The sequence below is a fragment of the Palaemon carinicauda genome, chromosome 3 (assembly GCF_036898095.1).
Source record: "Palaemon carinicauda isolate YSFRI2023 chromosome 3, ASM3689809v2, whole genome shotgun sequence".
Classification (NCBI taxonomy): domain Eukaryota; kingdom Metazoa; phylum Arthropoda; class Malacostraca; order Decapoda; family Palaemonidae; genus Palaemon; species Palaemon carinicauda.
In genome coordinates this window covers 54,638,531-54,653,433 of record NC_090727.1, presented here as the reverse complement: position 1 = coordinate 54,653,433, position 14,903 = coordinate 54,638,531, and the positions used below count along the sequence as shown (strand labels likewise).

At 37.2% G+C, this 14,903-nt stretch overlaps 1 protein-coding gene and 1 pseudogene across 1 annotated transcript; one reads left to right on the top strand and one right to left on the bottom strand.

The window, feature by feature from the left end:
• Positions 1-1,315: 1,315 nt before the first annotated feature.
• Positions 1,316-8,223, top strand: LOC137631961 (uncharacterized). Its single transcript, XM_068363951.1, has 3 exons — positions 1,316-1,336; positions 4,151-7,617; positions 7,813-8,223. Exons 1-2 carry the CDS (start codon positions 1,316-1,318, stop codon positions 6,029-6,031), a joined length of 1,902 nt encoding a protein of 633 aa, XP_068220052.1. The 3' UTR covers positions 6,032-7,617; positions 7,813-8,223.
• Positions 8,224-13,526: 5,303 nt separating this feature from the next.
• Positions 13,527-14,903, bottom strand: part of LOC137638289 (platelet glycoprotein V-like) — a 27,703-nt pseudogene continuing 26,326 nt past the window's right edge.

The window sequence follows — 14,903 nt, the reverse complement described above, 5'->3', positions numbered from 1 at the left end:
GCCATTTGCATCAATAGGAGTAGGAGATGATGATGATGATGATGATGATAATTCATTAGTCCAGTGCAATTCGTATTCCATGGAGAATCTGACAAGAAGACATTTTTCCTGGAAGTAAAGTCAATTAGTAAAATCTTGACCCAAGCCCCTGTCATCAAGTAGTTGAAAATAGAATTTATGCAAAAAAAAGAAAGGAAGAATTAAAATAAAAAAAAAATAATCACAAAAACTAAACAAAACATTTTTGGCTTTTGTGATGAGGTAGCGACGTTTCACCATAGAAGGGAACCACTCCAGAAGAAAGGATAATAATAATAATAATAATAATAATAATAATAATACTAATAATAATAATAATAATAATAATAATAATAATAATAATAATAATAATAATAATAAAAAAAGTTCATGGCTGAAGGTTCTTGGAACTCGTGGTAAGGTTGCGACCTTTCACAAAAGAAATTTTTTTTTACCTTTGTCATTTAGGTTCAATATTCATTGGATATCAAGGACACATTCCAACCAGTTCAGAGAGCATAGTGGCAAAGTAATAAAATGTTATGCAATGGAAAGAACTACAGAATATCGTTACATTTGTGACAAGTTTAAAAAATGTTATGCACAGCACATACCACCAGATTCAATCAATGCAAGATGCCATAATATGATTTCCCACAGCAAGAAGCTAACTACTGAAAAGTAACCGAGAAAAAATAAGAGAATTATTTGAAGACATTAGGGAATTAAAATTGTATTCCCTTACTATCCAGCATTGAGAGGATCTTGATCCTACAAAGTCTGTATTTGGTGTTTTAACCAAGATCAGAAACAAAGTATTACCAGATGACCATTACACATTTGGATCTTCTTGCAGCATGTCCAGTTTTGTTCCTTAAAAAAGTTATATGGAAACGACTGTCTCCGGTCTGTATAGAATGCAGGGACAGATTGTTAGCTCGGCAAAATTATTTAGCAAAGACAATAAATAGTCGGAGTCCATCTTACCATATTCTAGTCTGAGTGTAGAGGTTCTTAAATCTATTCCTGTGGCTTAAGCGCAAGATTTAAAGAAAGGCTTCCAAGTAAAGTGGGCCTTACGTATGTAAGGGCATATTAAAAGGTGATACCTTAGGAACATGTTCGTCATATAAGAGAACCCATTTTTATTAACTTAGAGAAGGCTTATGATAGAGTTCCACGGCAGGAGATATGGAGATGTTTGAGAGAGAGGGGAACACCAGAGAAATATGTTAGACTGATTAGAAATATGTATGAAGGAGCAGGCACACAAATAAGAACGAGTGTTAATATAGTAATGGATGTAATTACTGAAAGAGTGAGGGAACAGTCACCATGTATCATGCTTTTTGCAGATGATATAGTTCTGTGTGATGAAACCAGAGAAGAATTGGAGGGAAAGCTGGAGAGAAGGAGAGAGAAATTGGAGAGCAGAGGGTTAAAGATCAGTAGAACTAAAACAGAGTACATGTTTTGCAACCGGTAGAACCAATTAAATGATATACATTTGCGGGGTGAAATAGTAAAGAGGAAAGAAAAATTCAAGTACCTAAGGTCATATGTGGAGGAAACAGCAAAACTCCAAACGGAGGTGAATAGTAGAATTCAAGCTGGATGGAATAATTGGGAAAGAGTGTCGGGAGAGTTGTGTGATCGAAGAATAAACTGAAAGTTAAAGTGAAAGGTACATAAAACTGTAGTCAGACCTGCCATGACATATAGTGCAGAGACCTGACCCATGAAAAAGATCTTTGAGAAGAAAATGAATGTTGCAGAGATGAGAATGTTAAGATGGATGGCTGGGTTACGAGACTGGATAAGGTTAGGAATGACTTGGTAAGGGGAACAACAAAGATTACAGAGGTGTCAAAGAAAATCCAAAAAAAGAGACTACACTGGTTTGGGCAGGTAATGAGGAGAGACCAGGAGTATTTTGGGAGGAGGATGCTGGATATGGAGGTTCCAGGTAGGAGGAGGAGGGGGACACCAAAGAGAAGATGGATAGAGTGTGTAACAGCAGATATGGAGGAGAAAGATCTCAAAATGGAGGACATCAGGGATAGAAGAACTTGGAAACGGCTCTCTAGAAATAGCGACCCTGCATAGCAGGAAAAGCTTTAGACGAAGAATAATATATATATATATATATATATATATATATATATATATATATATATATATATATATATATATATATATATATATATATATATATTGTCAAGTTTTCACTTCACTATTGTACATATTGAATATTATAAACTGTTTTTAGTAATTTCTTACTTTCTATATGCACGCCCTCTGTTGATTGCTTTCTTCACTTTTGATCCTTCGTTGTCCAGAGCAAAGTCTCTTTTCCTATTATCTCTCCTTTATGTTCTTCATTTTGTTTACTTGGGAACTTCAAATTTCTTTTTAGGATAGGTGTATTCTTCGTGTTGTGAAGACAGTGTTCGTGGCTCTTTCTCCTATTACCAAGTGTATTTTGTTATTTAGATATGTTTAATTGTGTTGAATTATTGAACCATATGCCATATGTTTGATTATTATAGTGAAGTGTTTTGTTGAAACTATTTCGTTTATGTATAAGTGCTAAGTAATTCGTGTTAATTTGTATAACTAGTAATTAATAATTATAATAAGGGATTGCTGAGTTTCGTTCACCCGACCATAGTTTCACACTGATTGGATTTTATTTTGGTGGAATATTATTTTTATTATGCTTCCTACTGAGTGTTAGCTAAAGCCATCTTTAAGCTAAAGTATTTACCACTGAATACGAGGACATTCAACTTAGGCTTGTCATAATTTGGGGGCTTGTCCGGGATTCCAAATCTGTTGTGTGACTATAAACTGTTGAAAGGTTTTTGGTGAATTTTTAAGAACCGTTGGTGAATGATATCCAGATATTGTGCTTCATTAATTTGTACAGTTAGTGCCACGCTATGCTGTTCTTCGCTTTCATTAAACTGTGTTTGACAGTAGTTACCAGGCAAGAATACACCTCATCTCTCCTTAAACCAAGGTAAAGTATTTTTGAAGGATAAGTCAATAACAAGTGTTAATTGACAGGGATCTCTGCGTATATCGCCTCTTATGCCCGCCTCATTAATATTTTCCATCATAAAGGTCACCCTCACTATCATATAAAGTGATAAGTTACGTTAATCTTGCGTTACCTTGCACATCGTTGCTTAGCTCCCGACCTTTCGGATTAGCAAAATCCACTGTACTCCTTTTAAAGTCTTCTCATTGCGGAAGTTTTAGTTCATTCTCACGCTTTTAGTGTACCTCGAACACTCCGTGATTCCAGACTTTCTGTAATTACCAAATTGCGCTAGTTTAACTCCACAAGACTAGACATGTGGTTTAGCCAGGTTACTGCGTAAATCTGTAGGTAATTACCATTCTGTAACTAGCAGTTGTTATTCGTATTTAAATACTCTTCTCGCTGTCTGTTAGCGTTCTATTATAAATACAGTAATAGCGTTGGGCTGCAGTTACCTTAAATTTATCATTATAGGTTCTCGGTAGTGAATATAACTTGTTACGTTTGTTTACGTTAAGAGCAATGTACATGTAGCTACTGATAACTTTATTTTAGAAATACGAATACTGTTTGGAATGATTAACTTTGAGTTAATGTATTTGCGTTTAGTCAGCCATTCATTGCTAGCTAGGTAGGATTTGTTGTATTTACATAAGTGTTGTGTAGTGAGTAATTGAACCTTGTTCAAGAATGCCTTTTAATCTAGAGAGCTTTGTTGGAAACCCCATAGAGGAATTATCTACGCTCAGGTATGCTACTAAACAGGATCTACGTGACCTAGCAGCAAAATGTAACATTGTGGTTGATCCTGCTTATGTGAAGGCTAGATTACTGAGTAATATTTTAGATTATTCAATCAACCAAGAGATTATTGCAGATGATGAAGAAGTACAAGCACTCAGAATTGCAGCAGGAGTACTTCCGCCTGTTCCAGTAGATACAGAAGTAGAGAAAATAAGGCTTCAATTGCAATTAGAGAAGGTAAAGAAGGAAACGACCGAACGGGAGCTTTATCTAGAAGAGAAGAGAGCAGAAGCAAGAGAGAAGGAACGAGAAGCAGATATAAGACACCAGATAAAACTCTAGGAGCTTTCTTTAAGTAACAGAAAGGAAGCCAAACTCCCTGCTACATTTGAAGTTTTTAAAGCAAGTAAGCTTGTACCTGATTTCGACGAGAAAGATCCTGAGGTTTTCTTCCAGAACTTTGAACAAATCGCAGAAACCTTAAAATGGCCTGTAGAATTCTGGTCTTTGCTCATCAGGAACAAAGTGAAGGGTAAAACTGCATTTGTTGCTTCACAACTGGTAAGTGAAAATGACTATAGTGTGTTAAAGAAAACTATCTTGGATGCGTACTCCATTACCATAGAAGGGTACAGACAAAATTTTAGAAATTCTGTTAAAACTTTCAACCAAACTTTTGTAGAATTTTGTATTGTCAAAAATAGGCAGTTGAATAAGTGGTTAGAAAGAGGAGGTGTTGATAACTTCGAATCATTTAAGAATTTGATTCTTTTAGAAGAATTTTTGAGGAAAGTGCCTACTCATATCTCAACCTTCATTCATTTTAAAGGTGAAACACTGGTAAAGAAGGCAGCTAGTCTCGCCGATGATTACCACTTAATCCATAAATCACAAAAGGGTCAAACTAACAAATCATCTCCTTCCTTTTCCAAATCTCCCCAGGTATCCTGTACTTACTGCAAGAAAGAGGGCCACACTATTGAAAATTGTCCACTTCCCCAGTGCAAAACTTCAAAAGCAAAAGAAGGTAAAAATGTCCATTCAAGGAGCACATGCCATGTGACTACTCCGATGGAAGGGTTGCAGCCGTTTGAAGGATTTATTTGTGATGTTACTGTGAATGGTACTTCACTGAAGTGCCTCAGAGACTCTGGTTCCTCTCAGTCTATATTGGCAGACTTAGGTTCGAAGAATCTAACTTACACTAGGGAGTTTGTAACCATTTCAGATTTAACCTCTTCCAGGACTCTGCCTCTTGCTGAAGTGGAAATTGTTAGTCCTTACTTTACAGGAAAGGCTAAAGTAGCTGTGTTAAAGCAAGCCTTGCAGTGTTCTCCAGTAGAGCTGATCTTGGGTAATGATCTAGCAGGGTCACAGGTGAAAACTAATTTTATTATTTCAGATCCTGATTTCGTAATCCAAGAAGAAAGTAAGTCCATAGAATCTCCACCAGCTATAACTCGGGTTGTGACTAGGAATACATCCAGGGCAGGACACTTGAAAAGTGAGAGTAAAACTACTGGAAGAACTATGGAGGCCTTAGACTTGGTGAACGTAGGTAAGAAAGAGTTTACCGAGCTACAGAAAGAGGACCCCAGCCATAGTGAACTTTGGAAAAAGGTGAGAATTCCAGATGAAAATCCAAAATTGCCATATTTTTATGTGAATAAAGGTATTCTCTGCAGGCATTTCAGGTCGCCACAGATTAATTCTAACCATACTTGGAGGGATTGCCACCAAATAGTCATTCCTCAACCTCTAAGACTTTCCTTGTTAGACCTCGCTCATTCTGCAGAATCCCACTTAGGGGTCAACAAGACCTACAAAAGAGTAAGTGAAGACTATTATTGGCCAGGCCTTGGTAAAGATATTAAGAGCTATGTTGCTTCATGTCACCATTGTCAGGTTACAGGTCAACCTAACCAGAGAATCCCGCCAGCACCACTCCAGAACGTACTAGTACCCAAAACTCCTTTTTACAATCTCATCATAGATTGCGTTGGTCCCTTAGCAAAGACTAAGAGAGGGAATGAATACATACTGACTGCTATGTGTCCCACTTCAAGGTACCCTTTGGCATTTGCAATCAAAAACATAAATGCAAAGACTATATTACTTAACCTTAGGAAGGTTTTCACTGTTTTAGGATTTCCCTATGAGTTACAATGTGACCAGGGAACTAATTTTCAAGCCATGTCTTCAAACAAACTATGCATACATTGAATATTCATAATGTTAACTCCTCTATATATCATCCACAGACAAATGGTGCCCTGGAAAGGTTCCATCAAACCTTGAAGAACCTTTTGCGTAAGTACAGCAGTGAAACGGCAAATCATTGGGATGAGGACCTCGATCTCCTAATATATGTTTTTCGATGCACTCCACACGATTCCACAGGGATATCTCCCTTTGAGGCATTGTTTGGTCGTCGACCACGAACTGTATTGGGTATGGTGAAAGAAAATATTTTGCATCCGAAACCAGAGGAGACTACTAACACGTTGCAATATATTAAAGACCTTAAAAGTAAGTTTCATCAGATAAATGATTTGGTATGTTCTAACCTCCTTTCCTCGCAACAAGTAATGCAGCAACAGGGGAACAAGAAAGCCAGGTTAAGGGAGTTCCAGAAAGGTGACCAGGTACTTTTATACCATCCAATTCCAGGAGCTCCATTGAGAGAGAAGTTTGCCGGCCCATATACAGTCCTAGATCGTCTTTCTAAGGTAAACTATGTAATTAGTACCCCAGATAGGAGGGAGGACACACAATTAGTTCATGTGAACTTGTTGAAGCGGTACCAAAGTAGAGTAAATAGTGGACCACCTCGAGTAACATTGGTGACTACCTCAACTCTTAGGTCTAAAGATGACTATCCTGTTGTTACTACTAATGAAGACCCTGATGAAGAACCAGAACTGATAACTATTAGTGATTTAACTAACTCTGAGATAATGGGTAAGCTTGACTCCTTCTTATCACACTTGTCTACAAATGAAAGCAAAGCACTAAACTCCTTACTCACCAGTTTTCAGGACTTGTGCACTGATGATCCAGGAACCTGTAACCTGATTCAACATGACATCTTGCTGGAGCCGGGAACACAGCCCATCAGACAACCATTTTACAGAGCGATAGGAAAGAAGCTTGAATCTTAAGGTCAGAGGTACAGTACTTGATAGATCATAAGTTAGCAGTCCCAAGTACCTCCCCTTGGGCTTCACCTTGTATACTTGTACCTAAAGCAAACGGTAAGTTACGACTATGTACAGACTACCGCAGACTGAATAAGGTCACCATTAAAAATTCTTTTCCTTTGCCACGGATCAATGATATTTTAGACAATATAAGTAATTCAAAGATTTTGACTCAGATTGATTTACTAAAAGGGTACTATCAGGTAAAACTGACCCCAAAGGCCCAATCAATCTCTGCTTTTGTAACACCCTTTGGCCTATTTGAATATGTGGTTATGCCTTTTGGGCTCTCTAATGCCCCTGCTACATTTCAGAGGCTGATGGCAGAGGTAATCAGAGATTTACCTAATGTCTATGTATACTTGGACGATATAGTCATAGCAAACATGACTTGGGAGGAACATCTGCACACACTCTCAAAACTGTTTACACGACTACGTACCGTAGGTCTCACCATCAACTTAGCCAAGAGCTCATTTGGGCAAGCTAAGGTTGTATACCTTGGTCATTATTTGGGCAGTGGAGAAATAATGCCAAAAGATGCCAATATTGAGAGTGTAATGAATATACCTGTACCCCTTTCAAAATCTCAACTTAAGACCTTTTTAGGTATGATCTCTTATTATTCCAAATTCATTAAAAATTTCGCAATTCTTGCTGCTCCATTATATGCACTACTATCTAACAAAGTAACCTTTGTTTGGACCAAGGAATTAGACAATCTTTTCAATCAGCTTAAAGGTATCTTGATCTCTAAACCAATTTTAAGGGCACCAGACTTCTCAAAGGAATTTTTTATTACAGGTAGACGCCAGTGGCACAGGTTATGGAGCTGTACTTCTGCAATCTTATGCTCCTAATGACACCAGCTGTATTCCAACACTGCATTACCTACCAGTAGCCTATCACTCGAGATTTTTCAGAGGAGCACAAACCAGATGGGCTACCGTGGAGAAGGAGCTTTACGCGATCGTAGCTTCTTTACAACACTTCCAACCTTATCTTGAAGGTCATCGTCGGGTCATTGTCTTTACTGATCACCGACCTCTCACGTTCCTCAACCGTGCCAGACTCAAAAATCTGAAACTCTTGCGGTGGTCTTACATCCTTGGCACCTTTATTATTCAGCTTCAAAGCATCAATGGAACCAACAACACCATTGCAGACACCTTGTCACGCCTTCCATCAGCATCTTCAGCTGGATCCACCGTTATGGACCCATCTTAGTGGGGGGGGGGGGGGGGGGAATTGTCATGCTTTCACTCCACTATTGTACATATTGAATATTATAAACTGTTTTTAGTATTTTCTTACTTTCTTTATGCACGCCCTCTGTTGATTGCTTTCTTCACTTTTCATCCTTCCTTGTCCAGAGCAAAGTCTCTTTTCCCATTATTCCTCCTTTATGTTCTTCATTTTGTTTACTTTGGTACTTCAAATTTCTTGTTAAGTTAGGTGTATTCTTCCTGTTCTGAAGACAGTGTTCGTGGGTCTTTCTCCTATTACTAAGTGTATTTTGTTATTTAGATATGTTGAATTGTGTTGAATTATTGAACTATTTGCCATATGATTAATTATTATAGTGAAGTGTTTTGTTGAAACTATTTCGTTCATGTATAAATGTTAAGTAAATCATGTTAATTTATATAATTAGTAATTAATAATTTTAAGAGATTGCTGAGTTTCGTTCACCCGACCATGGTTTCACAATGATTAGATTTTATTTTGGTGGAATATTATTTTTATTATGCTTCCTACTGGATGTTAGCTAAAGCCATCTTTAAGCTAAAGTATTTACCACTGAATACGAGGACATTTAGCTTAGGCATGTCATAATTTGGGGGCTTGTCCGGGATTCCAAATCTGTTGTGCGACTATAAACTGTTGAAATATTTTTGGTGAATTTTTAAGAACTGTTGGTGAACGATGTCCAGATATTGTGCTTCATTAATTTGTAGTTAGTGCCACGCTATGCTGTTCTTCGCTTTCATTAAACTATGTTTGACATTAGTTACCAGGCAAGAATACACCTCATCTCTCCTTGAACCAAGGTAAAGTATTTTTGAAGGATAAGTCAATAACAAGTGTTAATTGACAGGGACCTCTGCGTATATCACCCCTTATGCCCGCCTCGTTAATATTTTCCAAAATAAAGGTGACCCTCGCTATCATATAAAGTGATAAGTTACGTTAATATTGCGTTACCTTGCACATCGTTGCTTAGCTCCCGACCTTTGGATCAGCAAAATCCACTCTACTCCTTTTAAAGTCTTCTCATTGCGGAAGTTTTAGTTCATTCTCACACTTTTAGTGTACCTCGAACACTCCGTGATTCCAGACTTTCTGTAATTACCAAATTGTGCTAGTTTAACTCCACAAGATTAGACATGTGGTTTAGCCAGGTTACTGCATAAATCTGTAGATAATTACCATTCTGTAACTAGCAGTAGTTATTCGTATTTGAATACTTTTCTCGCTGTCTGCTAGCGTTCTATTATAAATACAGTAATAGCGTTGGGCTGCAGTTACCTTAAATTTATCATTATAGATTCTCGGTAGTGAATATAACTTGTTACATTAGTTTACGTTAGGAGCAATGTATGTGTAGCTACTGATAACTTTATTTTAGAAATACGAATACTGTCTGGAATGATTAACTTTGAGTTAATATATTCGCGTTTAGTCAGCCATTCATTGTTAGGTAGGTAGAATTTGTTGTATTTACATAAGTGTTTTGTAGTGAGTAATTAAACCTTGTTCAAAAATGCCTTTTAATCTAGAGAGCTTTGATGGAAACCCCAAAGAGTAATTATCTACGCTCAGGTATTCTACTAAACAGGATCAGCGTGACCTAGCAGCAAAATGTAACATTGTGGTTGATCCTGCTTATGTGAAGGCTAGATTACTGAGTAATATTTTAGATTATTTAATAAACCAAGAGATTATTGCAGATGATGAAGAAGTACAAGCACTCAGAATTGCAGCAGGAGTACTTACGCCTGTTTCAGTAGATACAGAAGTAGAGAAAATAAGGTTTCAATTGCAGTTAGAGAAGGAAAAGAAGGAAAAACCGAACGTGACCTTTATCTGGAAGAGAAGAGAGCAGAAGCGAGAGAGAAAGAACGAGAAGCAAGAGAGAAGGAAAAGAAGGAAACGACCGAACGGGAGCTCTATCTAGAAGAGAAGACAGCAGAAGCAAGAGAGAAGGAACGAGAAGCAGAGATAAGACACCAGATAAAACTCCAGGAGCTTTCTTCAGGTAAGAGAAAGGAAGCCACACTCCCTGCTACGTTTGAACTTTTTAAAGCAAGTAGGCTTGTACCTGATTTCAACGAGAAAGATCCTGAGGTTTTCTTCCAGAACTTTGAACAAATCGCAGAAACCTTAACCCTGGATAGGTACGCTCCTCGGACACCCCTTTAAGGGTATACTCGGACGCGCGCGACCCCGACGCCAAAAAAAATTCTTGAAAAATCAGTTTTTACAGTAACCTCCTTTTTTCTTTTGCCAAAAAAAACTTCAATGAATGCTTAAAACAACTGTAAAGAGAAATACTACTCATCTGCAGAAAAACTATTTATTATAAATATTTTAAAAAATTAAGTAGAAAAAAAGACCTTACATAAAAATTCATAAAAAAAGTTTATACATATATACACAAATCCTTTTAGGAATTGATTCTTGAATGTTTAGGACACATCTTGATGTATTTTGGATATAGTCAGACCCATGGAGGTGAAGATCTGAAATGAGAAAAAAGGGTAACTTTTTTTGGCCAAAAATATTTTTCCAAATTTCATGAATTTGTTTGGGTACCCAAATGAAATAGGAAGTGGCTAATTTTTTTAGGGAATAAACATATGTTATCCTAAAATAGAAATATGTAAAAAAATCTTCATTATTTTGTAAATTACATTTATATCAGGGGCCATATCTAAAGGTAATTTTTTGAGTACTTAGAAATTTCGTAAAAAAATACATATATTTAATATATAATATGATATTTATGCAGGTAAAAATATACCAAAATATCACAAATTCTATAGGGAACAAGAATATATATAGATAGGGCAACTTACGCTTCGGATATGTCCACAAAATGGCCGCCAACCACACTGACTCAGACTCCCTAATCTGCCACTTGAAATGTAGGAAGGGTATGTCAATTTCAAGGTGTTATTTACTAATCTAATTATTCTTGGATATGCATAAAAATTGTATGGTGGGTTGCTGGATAATTGTCGATTATTTTACGACTATAAAATTAAAATTCTGAGCCAAAAAAAAATTTTTGAAGGGAAATAAAATCGAAAAAAAAAATGTAAAACAATATAATATTTTAGCTAAAAAAATTTGATGATATTCAATCAAAAAAGAAGTAAACAAAATTTTCCGACAAATAAACATCTAGAGGAATCATTACTCTGTTATAGTTCCTTAGTACGTAGTAATTTTGAAAGAAATGGGAAAAAACGAAAAAATGGCAATCACAGGAAAATCGAGCACATACCTATATATACGCCATATCTGGCTAAAAAAAAGATAGGCATGGGTAGCCAGATCATCTAGAAACACTTTCCAACACTATAAAAATATAAGTTTTGCGACACTACTTGCCAATTCCTTACGGTAACATGACTAAACAAAAAAATGCAAAACAAATAAAAAGGGGAACTCGCGAAAAAATGGCTAACATTCTAATATACGGCATTTCAGAAAAAAAAAATTCAGTCACGTGCTAGGCAAACCATCAAGGCACATTTTCCGACAAATAAACATATAAATGAATCATTACTCTGTGGTAGTTCCTTAGTACGTAGTAATTTTGAAAGAAATGGAAAAAAAAAACGAAAAAAATGGCAATCACAGGAAAATCGAACACATACCTATATATACGCTATATCTGGCTAAAAAAAAAATAGGCATGGGTAGCCAGATCATCTAGAAACACTTTCCAACACTTTAAAAATATAAGTTTTGCGACACTACTTGCCAATTCCTTACGGTAACATGACTAAGCAAAAAAATGCAAAACAAATAAAAAGGGGCACTCGCGGAAAAATGCCCAACATTCTAATATACGGCATCTCAAATAAAAAAAAAAAAGACATGCACGTGTTAGCCCAACCATCAAGGCACACTTTCTAACACATAAACATGAAAAAAAAAATCAATAATATACGGCAATTCCTTACTACGTAGTAAATTTTTACAAATATTGAAAAAAACAGAAATTGGCAACCGCATTTAAATACCCAATATACCAATAACTACGTCGTATCTGACAAAAACAATGTCACGCATGGGTAGCCAGATCATCTAGACATACTTTCCAACACTAAAAAAGCAAAAGTTTTACGACACTATTTGGCAATATCTTACGGAAAAATGACTTAGCAAAAAAATGAAAAAAAATGAAAAAGGGGCACTCGCGGTAAAATGCCCAACATTCTAATATACGGCATCTCAGATAAAAAAAAAGACATGCACGTGTTAGCCCAACCATCAAGGCACACTTTCTAACACATAAACATGAAAAAAAATCAATAATATACGGCAATTCGTTACTACGTAGTAAATTTTTACAAATATTGGAAAAAAACAGAAATTGGCAACCGCAGTTAAATACCCAATATACCAAGAACTACGTCGTATCTAACAAAAACAAAGTCACGTATGGGTAGCCAGATCATCTAGACACACTTTCCAACACTAAAAAAGCAAAGGTTTTACGACACTATTCAGCAATATCTTACGGAAAAAATGACTTGGCAAAAAAATGATAAAAAATGAAAAAGGGGCACTCGCGGTTAAATGGTCCTCGTGGTGATGAACGACATTTTAACTAAAAAAAAAATCATGCACATGGTAGCCAAATAATCCACCAAGACTTTCCACAACTGATAACCTATACAAGTTGCACCATTCTACGACAATTTCATAATACGTAATAACTTTGATAATTATGCAAATTACCTTAGAAGGGTAAACTCGGTCGCGCTCGACCCCGACACGTCTCAGAAATCGGGGAAGGAGTACAGCTACAGCAATGCACATCTGGACACTACTAGAGCGTGTAGGCGAGACACCTACAGCAGGTCGATCACCCACAAAGTCAGTCACGGGGGTGAATCACGTGAGAAAAACCTGTTTTTTTTTTGACGCTCGGGGTCGCGGACGACCCACCGTACCTATCCATATATGCTTCACCTTACAAACATTCTATGGTCCCAAGAACGAATCAATTTACAAAAGGTCGTTTAACCATTAAATAGTGCTCTCAGATATATAATTATTCATGCAACATTTTCTTTCAGTTTTGTTCAATGCATGTTCATGACATGGTTTCGTTTTCTTCAAAATCTCTTTTTTCCTTAATAACGAAGTCTAGAGCTTTGCTTTTCGCATTTTTTTTTTTAATATGCTTCATGTCGTTACATTGATACTAACCACTTCCATTAAGAGCATTTTACAAAATAAATGACATAAGTTTTGTTTCTCTCTTTCCCTCGCATATAGATGGATGAATTTCACGCGAACTGTGAGTACGAGAGACTGGCCCAATCTATAGTAAAATGTCTGACGCATTCCCACAGTCTTCACAGCCCTACCAGTTCAGGAAGCATTAGATATAGCGGAGTGATAAATGCAATCATCACCTGTATCGGTAGCATGTCAATGCACATATTAAAGCACTTTTCTCATTTACAGTGTAATTTCTTTGATTAGCTCACTATTGGCACCAGTCCTATGCTAAAGAGCTGCACTGTCCGTCTGGTTTTCCTGTGGGACGCACTGGTCTTGGTTTGAGTTACCTGATGGGATATGGTTTAGTGGGTGAAAGCCATTGTTGCTTGGGGAGACGCGGCTGACGTCTGGCGGGGTGTTAAGGGCACTAATGTGATTTGGGTATGGGGAGTGGTTGACCGAATTTGTACTGTTCAAAACGCTGTTATGATTAGGAATGTTATTAAGTTTCTGGTCATCCTTGATCACTCCTTGAGACCCTGCAATGTCTGTTAACTCGTCTATTGTTGTAATTGTTGCATCATGTTTTTTTTTTCAGGGGAGTCTTCGATGCAGGACTGTTGTTGGTTTTGCTATCTTTGAATTTCATGAGCTTTTCCTTTTTCTCGGGATCATTTTCGTACGTGTAATAAAAGGCAGAATGTCTACTATATAGGACAATACCAGCAATAATTAGAGCTAACAACAAGAGAACAAGGGCACATGCAGCAACAATTACCAAATGCAATTCTTCTTTAACCATTCTTTCAAGTGTCCAACCTATGTCTGCATCTTCAGAGCGAGTCAGTTGTCCTCGCGGCAACTGGGGTTCTTCTGTTATAGCATTCAAAGAGGGCTCAACCCAAGTTGTCCAAATTGCAGCTGCCGGAGGAGTGGTATAGGGACATTCAGGTAAGTCCCCATGAGGAAGGAGGGCTAGTTCAAGACCAGATACTCCTTTAGGCCCCACACACTTTAGGCATGTCCAGACCCTAGGTTCACTACAGCCAGATTCTTGGTCTGGAGCATCTTGGAGCCATCTCAACAGAGGTAGAATATGGCATGTGTCACATTGCCATGGGTTTCCTTCCAAACGGAGAGTTCTAAGTTCACTAGCTGCGTTAATAGCGGCCACCAGCATGCTATCTAATCCCCAAATTGCGTTCATGGATAGGTCGAGAGAATAAAGATGTGGAGCATTGTGCAATACATCTGTGGACAGTGAAGTTAGATAATTAGCTGATATATTCAAATGGCGCAGATGACGGGAATGTCGCAGTAGTTCAGGAGGAAGCCTTGTCAACCCCATGTCCCCAAGACCCAGGTGGCGAATTTGGCGAGCCTTGGGCAAGATAGATAATAACTGGTCAACATGTAAAGAGTTACCT